Here is a 14,846-nt window from a genome sequence, read left to right as displayed (position 1 = left end):
ACCAGGTTTCACAAAACCCTCCAGGGAAGACTTCCCCCAGGAGGTGGCAGTGACACTGAGACTTGCAGAAGGCCACAGATGTGGTCTCCTCGTTTTGACTCATCACTACAGGCAGGGGGAAGTACCAGCATAGGAGTCAGAACTCCTTGGTGACCTTGGGCAAGTCAATTCTCCTCCATGAGCCTTAGTTGCCCCATCTGTAAAATGGGAACAGCACTGTTTGCTTTTCTGTCACACGGTTATCATGAAGACGAATAGAGGTGAAAGATTTGCAAGCTCTCTCTGAAACACAAAGCCAGGCGAAGGAGCCTGTTTTCAGTGTGGACAACCAGCCATCCTGACGGAACACTTTAGAGGCTGCAGAAGGAAAATCCATATGAATGTCAAAGGTATAAGACCTTGCCCTCATGAAAATTCATCAGCAGAGGAACGTGGAGATAATTAACCAGGATGCAGCCCTCCAAAGAAAAAGCCTGGCCGGGTCGGTCTCACGGAACTGCCCTCCGACAGGGATTTGCGATTGGATTCTTGGAACTGCAGGGTTTTTCCACTCACTTGGAGTTATTTTTTAAAGGAGAGTTCAGCCTAAGGACCTAAGGCTACATTACATTAGCATTCCGGAGGTCAATATTTCCAGACTGGCTAGAATCATGTTGTTCTCTTACATTGTGTGGGTGAGAGAGGCGGCTACATTTTGGAAGGAGCCAGATGTGCCCACAGTAAAGGAAAAAAAAAAGCAGGCAATTTGAGCTACGGGAGCTGAATTTCTAGTGTTGGAGGAAGGAGGCAGGTCCCCCTTCCCCAGCCTTTAGCTTGCTGGTCCCTCTGTTGGGATGCTGTTCCAGGATCCCTGCCCTCTCATCTCCCAGTCTCAGCGAAGATGTCGTCTCCCCAGAAAATCACTCCTTCCCTGCCGCTCTCCATCATGTGCCCTTCATTTTTTGCCTTCACAGCATTTATTAATATTGGAAACAGTCTTGCTCATTTATCTGTTTACTTGTATATTATCTGTGCCATGCCCCACCACCCCCACCCCGGCCCCAAACACAGAATGTTTTCCTAACATCCTCAATCACCTGGGGTTCTGTGCTCAGAAGAGATTGCTGGACCTCTCCCCCATAAATTCTGATTCAGCAGTTCTGGGTTGGGGCCAGGGATTTTGAAACCAGCCCTCCCAATGATTCTGATCTTCGCGGAGATCATTCACAAGCGCCAGAATGTGAGCTCCAAGATGGAAGGGCCATACCCATGTCCCTCTGTGCCCTGCATCTAGCATGATGCCCCTACAAGTGGGCTCTGGCCACCTCTTCATGGAATGAATTAATGAATGACCAAAGGAGTCACATATAATTTGGTGGTACCAATCCTTGGTCCCATTTTGGCGATTCGGTATTCAGACGGAGCACCTATGACCCATGAGGAATGGCAGCAGGTGCTGGGACAGCCAAAAGATGGGGCCAGGCATGGCTGCCGCCCTCAGGGAGGTGACAGTCTGATGACGGGAAGCTGAGTTTATGGAGGATTACAATAAAAGACCGAGAAAGGAAAGGACCGTAAGAGGGTCGTAAACAAAGTGAGTGTCAGGGGGTCAAAAGGATGGGACACTGCTTTCCAGATGGTTTATGTGGAGAAGTGGTCGGAGATAACTTCAGAAGAGATGGGATTTTTTTTTCAGACAGTGCTTTCATTGTGCTTCACGTGTTTGTTATAAATTATACACGCACGTGGTTAAAAATATTCAAACCACAGAAAAAGGTGCAGAATGAGAAGGCAGGCTCCTTCCCACCCTCCCTGCCCCATCCTTCCTGTCTCCTCAGAGGTAGCCCATCATCAGACCTCGTGCACCCTTCCCGGCATATTCTGTGCATATCTAAGCCCACAGCTGGATAGAGCAGAGTGGGCTGATGAGGCAGAGATAGCAGATCAGGGGTCCAGGGGAAGGGAACAACCTAAGGAAGGGGTTGGAGGAAGTTGGAAAATTCCTTGAAAAATATTGACAGCTCTTAAGTGACTTGGCTTTGTGACTCAGGGCCATGAACCCCTGACTCTAGGAGGGTGGGAAGAGGGAGGTCAGACAAGGTGATAGGTAGCTTCCCACATCATTGGCTGGCTAAGCTTCTTGGAGCATGGGGCGGGGCGGGGCAGGGGAGGGGCGGGGGGTGGGAGTGAGGCAGCCAGGGGTCAATATAAATTAAATATTGAAAACGCTCTCCTTTAAGAGCATGAGATGCAGGTTCTCATCACCACTTCTCCCATTAACCTTATGAGCCTTGGTTTCCTCATCTGTAAAATGGGCACAACAGGACTGTACTGAGAGTACTGTCATGAGGGTTGAGGAAACAAGTGTGAGGCACAGAGCCTGGTGCAGAGGAGGTCCTCCTCCGTCTGATTCCGCTCCCCCTTGTCCCACCTCCTGGCGTCAACCACTATATGCAACTTGCCAGAAATGCCTTTGCGGAGGCCTCAGCTGACCCCAGCTCCGTCATTTATTTAAAAATGTCACTTTGGGCGAGTTTCCGGTTGTTCTCTGAGCCTCCACTCCCTCATCACTGCGTTGGTGGTGCCACAGCAAGAAGAGCTATGATGATATTCCAGACCCCTGGCACACAGGGGTGCCCACCTAGTGCCTGCCTGATCCCTTCTTTCCTTAGAATCACAGCCCACCTAACTCAGCTCCTCGGCCATGGCCAGAGGGATGGCGCTCTTGCCTCTCCAAAGACCTGGTAAAAGAAGATTAGAGCCTGAGAAACCCACCCGAGGCCGGAATTTTTAAAAACAAAACTTACTCGGATGTGAAAAATGCAGTCGTGTTTCCTTGGCTGGTTAAAATATTTGATGCTCATCGAATATTCAACAACAACCGAGAAAGGTTCTCTCACTCCACGTACTGTCAAAAATGTAATGTAATTATAGTGATGTTAAATATCCCCAGCTGTTCTGAGAGATTTGAATCTTAAATCAAGCCTGTCTCTACACATCCTGGGGTTGCAGCTGGAGACTCACACCAAGTACCATACCGAGGCAGAGCTGGGGAAGTTCAAGCAAGAACTCTGGGCTAGCACCTCCAAGCTTGTTTGTTAGATCCGGGCTCCATCGCAACATCGGTATAAGGACCCACAACTCGGGCTATTGGCAGCATCGCCAGAGAAAGCCATGTTCCTCAACAGGGCTGTGCAAACTGGCAGGTCATAGGCATCTATCCAAACAGTCTTTCAAATCCATGTACAGGGACCATCAAGAGATACCGTAAAGTAAATGGTAATAAAGCGAATAAACACATGTCTCACTCTAGAGCCTTTGAGGTGCTTCTGTAAATCAAATTCTTGCCATAATTTGCTCTGCAAGACTGCTGAACAGCAGAATCAAACCTCATCTGCTTTCCTGGGCAGTAGGCTTAGATTTATGGACGTGAGTTCACAGTGGATGACCACGCCATTTCAAAGTGGGAAAATAATTTCCGTTAGGAGGGGTTCCAAGAGAAGATTAAACCCTTCTACTTTCAGAGATCAGAGTATCAACCACTGTCGGATCAGATATGCCACTGGAATCCGAAGGGGATGGCCAGCGTACAAATTTTGGAAGAGGAGTTCTCAGAGGAAGAAACAGACACCGCTGTGATATATTGTAAAAGCTTACGCACAAATATCCTCAGAGTCTATTTCAAGCTTCCCAGTGGCTTTCGACGTGACTTGAGCCACTCAATAGCCCTCTCTGATTTTTAATTTGGGTCAGGGGACTAAAGAAACCCTAAAAGGCTCTGACCTACCCATAAAGGTGTGAAATGAAAACTACATAATCGTTCCTGGCTAGAATTGTGACAATATATAGGAGGCCACACTATTCTTCCAGGGCCTGGAAGTCTTTCTGGAAAGAAGTGAGAGGGGTCATCGTAATAATGATGATGAAGATGATAGTGATGGCTCACGTTTATTTAGCACTTACGCATCTGTGCTTTTACGTTAAGGAGAGTAAGGACGACGCTTTCTGCATTTACATTCAGTTTTTATCCACCAGGACTAGACCACAGCTGGCTTTCAAGAAATCATTTTCGAATGGATTACTACATTATCTTTAAGTTTCACAACCCTGCAAGGAAGGTATGATCTCTGCGTTACAAATAAGGAAACAGGGTCTCAATGAAGGTGGTCAAAGCCCCAGCAGCCACCCTGATAATCCCAGGCAGACCTGGGATTTGAACTTGAGTCTGATTCCTGAAGCCGCATTCTTCCTACTCCTCCTACTTTTTCTAGTTTTACTCCTTTCTAGTTGCTGGGGTCCAAATTCCCAATCTGGCATGAATGTTAATCATGGATAAAATACTCCCACACTGACTGTTTTTGAACCAAGCTACATTTGTTACGGATTCTTTAATTTCTTGGTTTTAGGACAGACCCTGATCCTAACCTACACAGCCTGGTTCACAATGTGGGGTCAGGTGTGTAATAGAGAGTGTTTTGTACCACAAATGAGGCTTGTATTGGTTTTCTGTTGCTGCTGTAACAAATTACCACCATCTTAGTAGCTTCAAACAGCACAAATTAATTAGCTTATCGTCCTAAAGGTCAGAAGGCTAAAATCAAGGTGTTGGCAAGGCTGCATTCCCTTTGGAAGTTCTGGGGAAGAATGTGTTTTCTTGCCTTTCCCAGCTTCTAGAGGCCACCTGCTTTCCTTGACTCGTGACCCTTTCCTCCATCTCAAAGCCGTCAATGTAGTGTCTTCAGATCTCTCTCTGACGCTCTGGCCTCTGCTTCCATGGTTACATCTTCTCTGACTGACCCTCCTCCCTCTCTGTTACAAGGACGCTTGTGATTACATTGGGCCCACTACATGATCCAGGATAATCTTTGCATCTCAAAGCCCTTATTTTAATCGCATTTGCAAAGTCCCTTTTGCCATGTAAGGTAATGTGTTCACAGGTTCTGGGGATGAGGACGTGGGCATCTTTGAGGGGCCATTATTCAGCCTACCACATGGCCTTTGCAGCTTGGTTTGATTGACACTCTGGCTGGCCCCATGGCCCCTCTATGGACCCTCCTCTGGGGTGGCACTGACCCCGGAACAATGATGCCCCTGCTATGCACATCGTCCTGGGTTCACTGGGGAATCCAGTACTCCTCCCCCAGCTGCCCTTCCTTGCTCCATTCCAGCATGCCCATTCCATGGCCATTCTTACAGACCTAGTGGGTCAGATATGACCAAGAGACCCCTTCGAATCCCTCCTTCTCAGCATTCATGGACCCCGTGGCCTTGCCCCTCAAAGTGTGGTCCACGGACCAGCAGCATCTGCAGCATCTGCAAGCTTATTAGAAATGTACATCTCAGGCCCCATTGCAGACCTACCAAATCAGGATCTTTGCTATGGGCCCAGGAATCTGGGCATGCTAAAGTTTAGGAAGCATAGGCCTAGAGGCTTCTCCATTCATCCACGGCCAATTGGAATATGCCGGAACAGACCTCCCTGGGAAGGAGGGCAGGCCTCTGGGCAGAGATAAAGAAAGAACCCGACACCTCTTCTCAGCAGCCAGTTTTAGCACTGATTCTTTTCTGCAAGGCACTCAGAAGCCCATTGCTTTTCTCCTAAGAAAATTTTTCAGGGCAGGTGAAATCCCCTCAAGTCCACCCTGACCAGGAACAGAGGAGCTGGGGGAAGAAGAGGTATATGGGAGCCATAGAAGACCTGCATTCAAACTCTGGCTGTTTTCTGATCCTGTGCCATGTGACCCTGGGCAAGTCACTCCCCTCTCTGAAGTTAGGCAGGCAATAGGGTGCAATAATCACCCTCCATTGCTGCAAAGATAAAAATGAGACGGTATTGTATATTACACAATCCTATCCAGCTATGATCACTAAGACTCTGCTAATTAGAAATGCAGGTTCATTTGGCCAAAGCTACACTGGGATTTCTTTGTAGGAACAACTGTGACGTAGGGCAAAGAGTATTGACTTTGGAACCTAAGATCAGGGTCTATGTCTGTGACCTTGGGCAAGTTATTGAACCATCTCACTTTCCTTATCTATATCAGGGAAAGAAGAATACTTTCCTGTCTGGTCCGGTGTCCGGCTGGAATAAAATAATGAATGTAAAAGGACCTGGCAGAGAGTATGAGCTCAATAAATGTGTGTGGAACCAGAGGAAATAATTTACTAAGCAAATTAATAGTATAAACAGTGGTGTCAGGGGAGATATTTGACATGCTCAGGAGAACAAACTTCCCCAGTACGTTCAGGGCCTTTATTTGTTTTACCAACAATTCATGTTCCAATTATGCGTGACTCATCTATTTGTTCATTAGCACAGGTCTGAGTTGGATCTCAATTTGGCAACATCTCCTTAGTCAGGACTTCAAAGTTATCCATGTCCTTGAATGAATGAAAATGGGAATTTGCTCAGATTATGGCTGCATTAATATGTTTGTATAACTCCTAAGTTCCCCATCATAAACCTATTTCCACAGGTCCATCATGGATCCTGTATTCCTAGGAATGGCCTTTTCTTCTCAGGGTGGCAGGTCTTGGAACCCAGGATGACTTCTAGGGGCTGCATCAACTTGCAGCGAAAGAAACTTCCAGTGAAGGCTTGAAAGACTGCGTTGGATACCCTCTATGGAAACGTTTGTTCTCACCAGCGTCTCCCAGAGTTGGCAGAATGATGTCATCGAAAAGAACATCGGCTTTGGAGCTAGACCGATCTTTGGTTTAATCTTGACTCTGCTGCCCCCGAGCTGTGACTTTGTACCTCCCTGAGCCTCAGTTTCCTCATCTGTAAAATGGGCTCCATAACACCCATTCAATTCTGGTGAAATTGATGTGACTGTTTACGTAACAGGTGCCCTATACAAATCCTGGGCTAGAATCTGTCCCCATTTCCTGCATGATGGGCAGCTCCTTTTAAACCCGGTGACCCTGATGAGGCCCACTGACCTTTGCTGGCCGATTTACCAGAAACAGTAGATTTGTGGTCATCTCTGTGGCCCAGTGTCTGGCACATAGTAGGCGCTCAATGTGCATTGGCTGACTGAATCTCTGAGTAGCTGATCCAAGCAAAGCATTTAGGAGAACCAAAGACACTGATGCACAAACCGAATGGCCTGGTTATTCCTCCAGCCCTTCTCAGTTGGGCAGACATCTGATTGATGTCTTCATGACGGGCCACAGTGGCCCCCGAATAGCCACTATCAGAATCAGCCTGACGTGGGTCCATTTGGATATCTGCAGACCTGTGCAGAGTTGACATTTGATTCCCTAAACTAATTTCCCGGAAGTCACATAACTTGGGGAGGTCTTTTCGTGTTCCTTGAGTAAATGTCTATTTAATCACCGCCCGGTCTCTAGCACTCCAATAACTTGTACATTTCCCCCTTAATCACTGTTTCAGCTCCGCAAAGAAAAGAAATGGTTGGCTGAAGAGCTTGGGCCATCTGCAGTAGTTAAGCCCTATTTTCCCCTGATCACTCATTTGGACGGAGAACTTTTCAGCTAAGTCCCACTGGTCATTTGGCTCATACCCTCACTTCACAGAGGAAGATACTGAGGCCAAAGTCACATAGCAGGTCAGGGCGGAACTGAGGCTGTACTGGTCTTCCCAGCAAATCCCCTGCCCCACCAATGCTGCTCTTTCCTCATCCAGCGGTGCAGCTGTGCCTTTCTGGTAGTGAGGATTTGGGTTCAAATCCCAGCTTTGCTATCTGCTGGCTCTGTGACTTTCAGCTGACTACAGAACTGCCCTGAGCTGAAGGTCCCCAATCTGCCAAATGGGGATGATTACACCACCTTTTAGGGTGATTGCGAGAATTGAGATGGCATAAAACGTGCCCAGCCCGAGGCTGGCACATCACAACCAGCCAGTGCTATTTGCCTTCATCCTTCCCTCGAAACGCTCACTGCAAGTAATATGAACAGAAATAGCTCACATTTATTGAGTCCTGACTGGGGTGCCAGAAACCATTCTAATCACTTGACGCTCATTTATTCCTCTTTCTCTAAAGGCAAAGGTATCTTTCTAAAGATACCTTTAGATACCTAAAGCCATCCATCCTCACAACTACTGCATTGCCTGGCCTAGCACCACTTCAATGGAATTTGCTGATTTTAAACAATATGTTGCTGAAATGATTTCTTGTTTTCCGTGGCTGGCTCATAGCAGCCAGCCTGCTTCCTGTGACAAAGTGTGAGGAAATCAAATGCTGTTTCCTTGGCTTTCAGTACATATGACTAGTCCAAAATCTGCACTCAGGGTTGACCCCCTGCTGATGGGGGTAGACAATGAGGGCAGGGTTCAGGGAAGTGTGGAATTCTCCTGATGGAGTTAGGAATGGGGGGGAGGTGACAGTTGGGGGGGGTGGGACATAGATGAGATCTCCTTCTGTAGTGTGACAGCCAGTAGCGAAAGAAGTCAGAGCTTTTGCTACAAAGTTTAAAAACTCAGTTTGGCCTGCAGGTGTCCATCAGATCTTTGCCTTATTATCCCCCAACTCAGCTCACCCAGTCCCCCTGACTCCCACCCCTGCCCACTGCCTTGAACTACTCTCAGCCCTAGAAAGGATGTGTCCAATCTCATCGTTTCATGTCTCTGTCCTCCTGATTTGCACATGCTGCCCCCTCCCCGGGAAGTCCCCTTTCTCTCCTTCTCTACCTTGGAACTCCTATTGATCCCTCCAGACTCAGCTCAGATGTTACCTCCTCCAAGAAGCCCTCAGAGGTCCCCAGTCTGAAGTGGGTACTCCTCTGAGCCCACGCAGCACCTCTGCCCTCCTGGTGTCTGCAGACGTATCTCTTTCCTCAACAATACTGCAAATTCATGGAGGACACATACCACACCTTATTTAATTTTACATCCCCAGCAGCTAGTTTAGAGTTTGACATATAGTTGACACTCAGTATACACTGGGTGATGGAATGAAATGAACCAGGAAATGAGCATATCCCCACTCAGGTAAGTGGTCATGATAATAGATGATAATTATATTGATCATAATTAATAACTGCTACCACAAGATACAAAGACTGTTGATCTCTTTATTCAAATTATAACAATAGCTCTTGAATATTGAGCACCTATGCTGTCCAGGCAGGGGCCGGTCACTGCATACATGTTATCTTCTTCCCAGCTCTCAGGGGCTCAGAGAGCAAAGCGCCTCCCTGAGGCACGTGGCTAGAAAGAGGCAGAATCAAAGCCTTAAACTGAGGTCCGCCTGACGCTTCCCCTGACCCGTGCCTCCTCCCAGAGAGCATCACTGCTCCTTATTTTGGACCTGACTGGCCTCTGTTCGTGCCTGTCCCCAGACCCTCAGTCCCTCTTGCGAAGCCCCATACCCAGACAGACTGGCCTCACGGTTCTGCATCCTGCCCAGTGGGAAGGCTGCTCTCCTCCGCCCCCAGGAAAACCCAGAGTGGCCAGTGTGCAGAGCGCAAGGTCCATGGCTGATGCCAGGGAAACCAAGCGGGCATTCAGAAGCGGAGCTGCTTTGTCTGACCGCTGAGTGATTAACCCTTGCACAGCTGCGACAAACATCCAGAGGAGCTGCAAACAAATACATCCTGAACGGCCTGCAGACTAAAATCCGACTCCCACCCCTGCCCAAGGTAGAGGGCAAAAAGAGGAGGCTAGACAGATACCTTTGCCTTTAGAGAAAGAGGAATAAATGAGCGTCAAGTGATTAGAATGGTTTCTGGCACCCCAGTCAGGACTCAATAAATGTGAGCTATTTCTGTTCATATTACTTGCAGTGAGCGTTTCGAGGGAAGGATGAAGGCAAATAGCACCCCTGGTGTATATACTATTGTTATCTCTCCCCTGCTCTCCCCTGCCGGGTTTATCTCCGGACCGTGAGACCAACCGGATGGAATGAGACTTTGGGGCACATCTCCCCACTGGTCCCGCTGGACGTCCACGGCTCACCTGTGGCACTTAGGGCTTGGAAACTTACTCTCCCTTTCTATCCCCCGAAGGAATAAATGCCCCCAAATTGCCCGGGCACTTCCTCATTAGAAATGCATTCCACTGGTGTTCCCTGGAGAAATTAATCCAGGAGTCTTGGAGGACAGCAAGGAGTCTTGGGGTTACCTGGGGAAGGTCTTCATTCCCCAGGTCTTTCCTTAGCACTGACTACACATCGGGCTCTGTGTTGGGGGCCGGAGATGGCAGGGAGATGACACCTGATTCCCACTCAAGTCCAGAGGGGGAGACACACAGACCAGGAGGTGTGGTGACACGCATACGTGTGAGGAGGTGTGGTGACACGCACACCTAAACGGAAGGTAGAGGGCGAAAAGAGGAAGGCATCAGTGGTTTGGTGATGAGGGGAAGGGGTGGGTAGTCAGGAAAGGGTCCAAAGCAGCGGAAACCCCAGGGCTGGATGATGGAGGACGACGAGGTATCCCCAGGCACACAAAGCAGCAGGGTGGGGCGGGGTGCGCTTAGGGTAGCAGAGGAAGGCAGAGAGAGGCCTGAGGAGCGGGGTGTCCAGCTGCTGTCAGCCATTTGGCAGAGCTTGATATGTGGTGCCAGAGAGGGCGTGGCCAGAGAAAAGGCCGGGCTCAGGTATAAGGCCTGAGGAACTTGGACCTCATCCCCAGGACAGGTGAGTCACTGAAGGGTTTTAAGAAATGGGGTGCTCTGCTTTGAGTGGACCTTTAGAAAGACTGCTCTGACTATAGTGCCGAGGGTGGATGCAGAGGGCGGGGAGCACTGAGCTGGAGGCCAAAGACCAGTTAGGAGGCTGGTGCCCTTTAAAGGCAACATTTTTGTAGGGACCCAGCACAGTGTGAAGAGCTCCCTCCTCTCTCTATGTCTGTAAACACACACACACCCCTATATACAAATACAGGCACAGCTGATGTGGTGTATATACTATTGTTATCTCTACTAGATGGAGTAGGAAACTAAAGAACAGAGAGGTTAAGTCACTTGTCCAAGGGCACACAGAAAGTGGTAGTCTCAGGATTTGAGCCATCAGTTCAGCTTGAGCGTTCATGCTGTTAACCACTACACTAGAGTGTCACTCCATCAAAGGTGACCAAGGATTGGGACAGGGTAGCATTGTTAAAGGAAAGTATTCCTGATGGGCCCACTCTATATTAGGGGCTCCTCCGAAATAGCTTTTGGCTTCCATGGATAGAGGGGGTGCAGCCTTTAATTCTGAGGCCCCTGGGAAAAAACTACAGCATGAAATGTGAAGGAGCTGGAAACTCCCAGGACAGGGCCATGATATGAAGCCACTAGGGGTCACTTGAGTCCCCAGGAACACATACCTTTGGGGAATGGAGGTAATACTTTTGCTTCGGTGGGTGTGGGCCTGCAAATTCTTCAGACACAGGAAGGCAGGGTACAGGGCGGTCAGAGAAGGCTGTGCCCCAGTGAGAAGAAACCTGCTTTCGTCAACTCACAGCCATTCCTGCCAGGGAGGCTGAAGTCAGGTGACTACTGCAGGTGCTATGTGCTCTGTAGGCCCCAAAATATGTGGTCAAGGCTATGACGCCCTGGGGCAGCCCCACTTTCCACTCTCCCAGCCATGCTCCCAGAAGGGATAGGATTTGGAGGTGGCTGAGGGCTAGAGTCCTACCCAGGGGCCCTCTGATAGAAGAGAGGCCCAGGATCAGAGAGGAAGGTTCCATGTGGCTTCTGCGTGATACATTTGGTGGTATGCAAAGTTGGACTTTGAGCTTGCTGGCTCTGGGCTTCGGACAGCATTTTAGAGCCTCATATCCTTCATCTTTAAAATGGTAATAAAATTCTGCCAAAGCAGGGCTGTGGTGAGTGTCAAAAGTGAATCCTGGCTGTTAGCCCACGATCCACACTTTGTAAAGCCATCGTCAGATGTGCAGAATTTTCCAAGTGTTGTACAACTTTTGGAGTTGGAGCTGCTGGTACTTGAATGTAACACTGAACTTGAGTCCAACTCTAGGGGCTGCTAGTTAGTGGTCAGCCAAAGAACAATAAACAATAAGGTATCGCGAACTTCATTCCTTCACCTTTGTGGATGGAACTCAGAATTGTGTTTGAAGTCTGGGCAAAGTCACTTAGAAGCATATGTTAACAGCACCTCCTGCTTGCTAAGGTGGGGAAACCACAAGGTAGGTATTCTTTAAAAGCCAGCTGAAAAGCTCAGGAAATAAGGGATATTTGGGGAGTGGATAATTCACAGCTACTGTGTATACAGGCTTAAAGCAAAGCAAGGAGGGCAAGAGTGAAGCCAGGGTCACCATCCTAGATGAGGACTAGCCCAATCAGCCAATCAGAGGCCTGGCCTGATGGGCATCTGTGCCAACACCTATTGGAACCAGAGCATCTATTTACCATCCCAGAAAAAGCATTGTCATAGATGAGATTGCCAGGAGTGACGCCTAACGCTGGTAAAATCACCATCAGAGCATTACAAGTAAACACACGCACCAACATTCCCTGCACTAGTGGAAAAGCCCAAACCCCCCAAGGGGCATTTACACACCAATGGCTGGACAGGCTCGAGCCACGCTGAGGCTTGGCACCAGAACTCCTCCTAGGCAGACCACACAAGGCAGAAACCTTCTGTCCGACAGCTGCGTTATCCAGACCCCAGCACGGGGGAACCAGCACAGCAAACAGTTTACAAACCCCGAGCACAACTTCTCTTGGCCCCGGAGGTTCACATCAATATCTCTGCCATGCTGCTTTCCCCACTGCAGGGCGTTGGTTCCCCTAGACCGGAAGACCCATACTCACACCTTGGGGGGTCAAGGGCCCCAATGGTGCCCGCTACAGCTCAATTCCCGGGTAGCTTAAGACACAAGCGCTTTCAAAAAGTAGCACAAGGGGCTGCTGCTTCTCCCACCAAACCAGCTACTGCTTCAGCGTTGGTTGGTATTCTGGGAGTTTCCTCCAAAGTCCCCCTAGATTGGAGGAGTTTTGGAACTCTCAAGCCATAAGCTGCTTAGGGTCCCAAGCTTGCTTAGGGCCTCTACCCGATTCTCGCAGTGGCCCATTTTTTGAAGAGCTTCCTATCGGTTTTCCCAAAGACAACAAGCCCACACTTAAGACATGCTTTTCTCTCTTCCCATCCCTTCATCCCAGACACAGGGTAGCTACCTGGAGCCCTGTGGACCCGGGGGGTGAGATGGGGGAGAAGGTATTCTGGGGGGGGACTGGTATTCCCAGAGGGGACCATAGCCAGCAAAGCGGAGGGGCTTGGGAGCTGACAGCGCAAGGAGAGAGGCCGGGACAGGGGAGCCGGGCGACTCCTCCTGCAGTGGTGTCCAAGTCCCCACAACCTGGAGAAGACTCGGGGTACCTAAGAGTGGGTTCAGCCTCGGCCTCGTGGGCTGATGTCACCTCCAGGGGCCTGGGGTCCAGCCCCGGGGGGGCGGGGAGAGCCGGCCGGCGGCCTTCCGGCGCGGGAGATTGGGGGAGCCGGGGGAGCGGGTTCGCGCGGAGGGCAACTCACGGAGGAGAAGTTGTGCGGGCCGCAGAGCTCGCCGCGGTACTTGCAGGAGAGCAGCATGTCCTCGAGCTGGTGGCCCAGGCGGTCCATGAAGGCGGCGCTGATGCCCTCGAAGTGGCGCGGCGGCAGGAAGAGGCGGAAGTCGGCCAGCTTGCGGAACCACTGGCGGCGCGGCTCGTCCCCCCTCAGCAGCTCGCTGACCAGCGGGCGCGCCGTGCGGTTGGGCAGCAGCAGCCCGAGCCAGTGGCCGGCGTAGTAGAGGTCCCCCTTGGAGAGGCGCGGGAAGCGCAGCGGGTTGTTGTTGCACACGGTGACGGCGGGGAAGGGCAGCTGGCGGCTCCACTCGCGGTGCACCCGCGTGTGCGACGGGAAGCTGAGCCAGTAGAGCAGGCGGTTCGAGGACCAGGACAGCAGCAAGCCGAGGGACGTGCAGAAGGCCAGCACCCACAGCGCCCGCCGCCGGAAGGAGCCCCCCGCCGCCGCACGCCCCGCGCACATGTGCCGCAGCCCGTGCAGTTTAGCGCGGCTCAGCGACGGCCGCCCCCTGCGGGCGACCCCCGGCCCCTGCAGCGCCCGCTCGCGCTCGCGCTCGCCGCCCCGGCCGCCCCGGGGCCGCCCGGCGGCCGCCACCGCCGCCGGCGCCGGCTCCTCCCGGGCCATGCGGAAGCGTCCCGGGCCGGTGAGCGCGGCCGCGGGCCGCCCGGCTCCGCCACTCCGGCTCATTCATTCAGCCCGCGGCTGGCGGCAGCGGCGGCGGTCCCGGCCGGGCGGAGCCGCCATGGGAGTCCGCAGCAGCAGTGGAAGCAGCAGCGGCAGCCGCTGCGCGCAGCCCGCGCCAGGGAAGCGTGCGCCCGAAAGGAGCTCCGGTGGCGCGGCATGCCCGCCCGGCGCCGCCACCGCCGCCTCCGCGGGCGCCCGCCCGGGACCGAGCCCGCCTCGGCCCGCCGCCCCTGGCACGGACCTCCCCGAGCGCCTCCCAGGCTCTCCTGGCCCCGAGTCCTCCTGGCGGACGCCCGACGCCGGCCACTACCTCTGGAGGGGCCCCGCTGGGCGCCGCCTCTCCAGTCTCTGGGCGCTGCGCCCGCCTCCCCTCGTCTTGGATCTCGGGGGACCCTGAGCCGAGCCCCCCCGGCTCCGCCTAACCCCAGCTTTTACGCTGGTCTCGGGAGAGCAGCCACTCGGCCACCAATGCCCGATTCGGACACCCCCAAGGACCCCACCAGCCCGGCCGGTGGCCCGCGGTGCTGGGACACGGAGGAGAAGGCGCCGGGGGACGAGCGCCCCCAGAGGCGCGCGGCGGCTCCTGGCTTGGCGGGTGCGGTGGGCGTGTACAGGGGTGAGCGGTCGCCCTGCTGGCTGCTGCCCTCTTTCCCTTTCCTCCGGGACCCTTCTCACTGCTCCTCGGGCTGCGCTCGGCTCAGACCTGCTAAA

The 14,846-nt window shown here is 51.9% G+C and overlaps 1 protein-coding gene across 2 annotated transcripts in view; it reads right to left on the bottom strand.

Moving 5' to 3' along the window:
- The window catches only part of ASIC2 (acid sensing ion channel subunit 2), a gene marked incomplete at its 5' end in the record, with an annotated part of 1,025,374 nt that overhangs the window by 236,874 nt on the left and 773,654 nt on the right, over positions 1-14,846 (bottom strand). Inside the window, one exon of one of the 2 annotated variants that reach the window (XM_082370896.1) lies at positions 13,419-14,138. The exons of the other annotated variant lie outside the window; for it this stretch is intronic. Within the exon in view, the coding sequence (XP_082227022.1) occupies positions 13,419-14,138 (720 nt within the window). Of the gene's footprint in view, positions 1-13,418; positions 14,139-14,846 lie in introns of those variants that run through there. 2 annotated transcript variants of the gene reach the window in all.

The sequence above is a fragment of the Balaenoptera borealis genome, assembly GCF_965194805.1.
Source record: "Balaenoptera borealis genome assembly, chromosome: 20".
Taxonomy (NCBI): Eukaryota; Metazoa; Chordata; class Mammalia; order Artiodactyla; family Balaenopteridae; genus Balaenoptera; species Balaenoptera borealis.
This window is presented reverse-complemented; position numbering and strand designations above follow the sequence as displayed.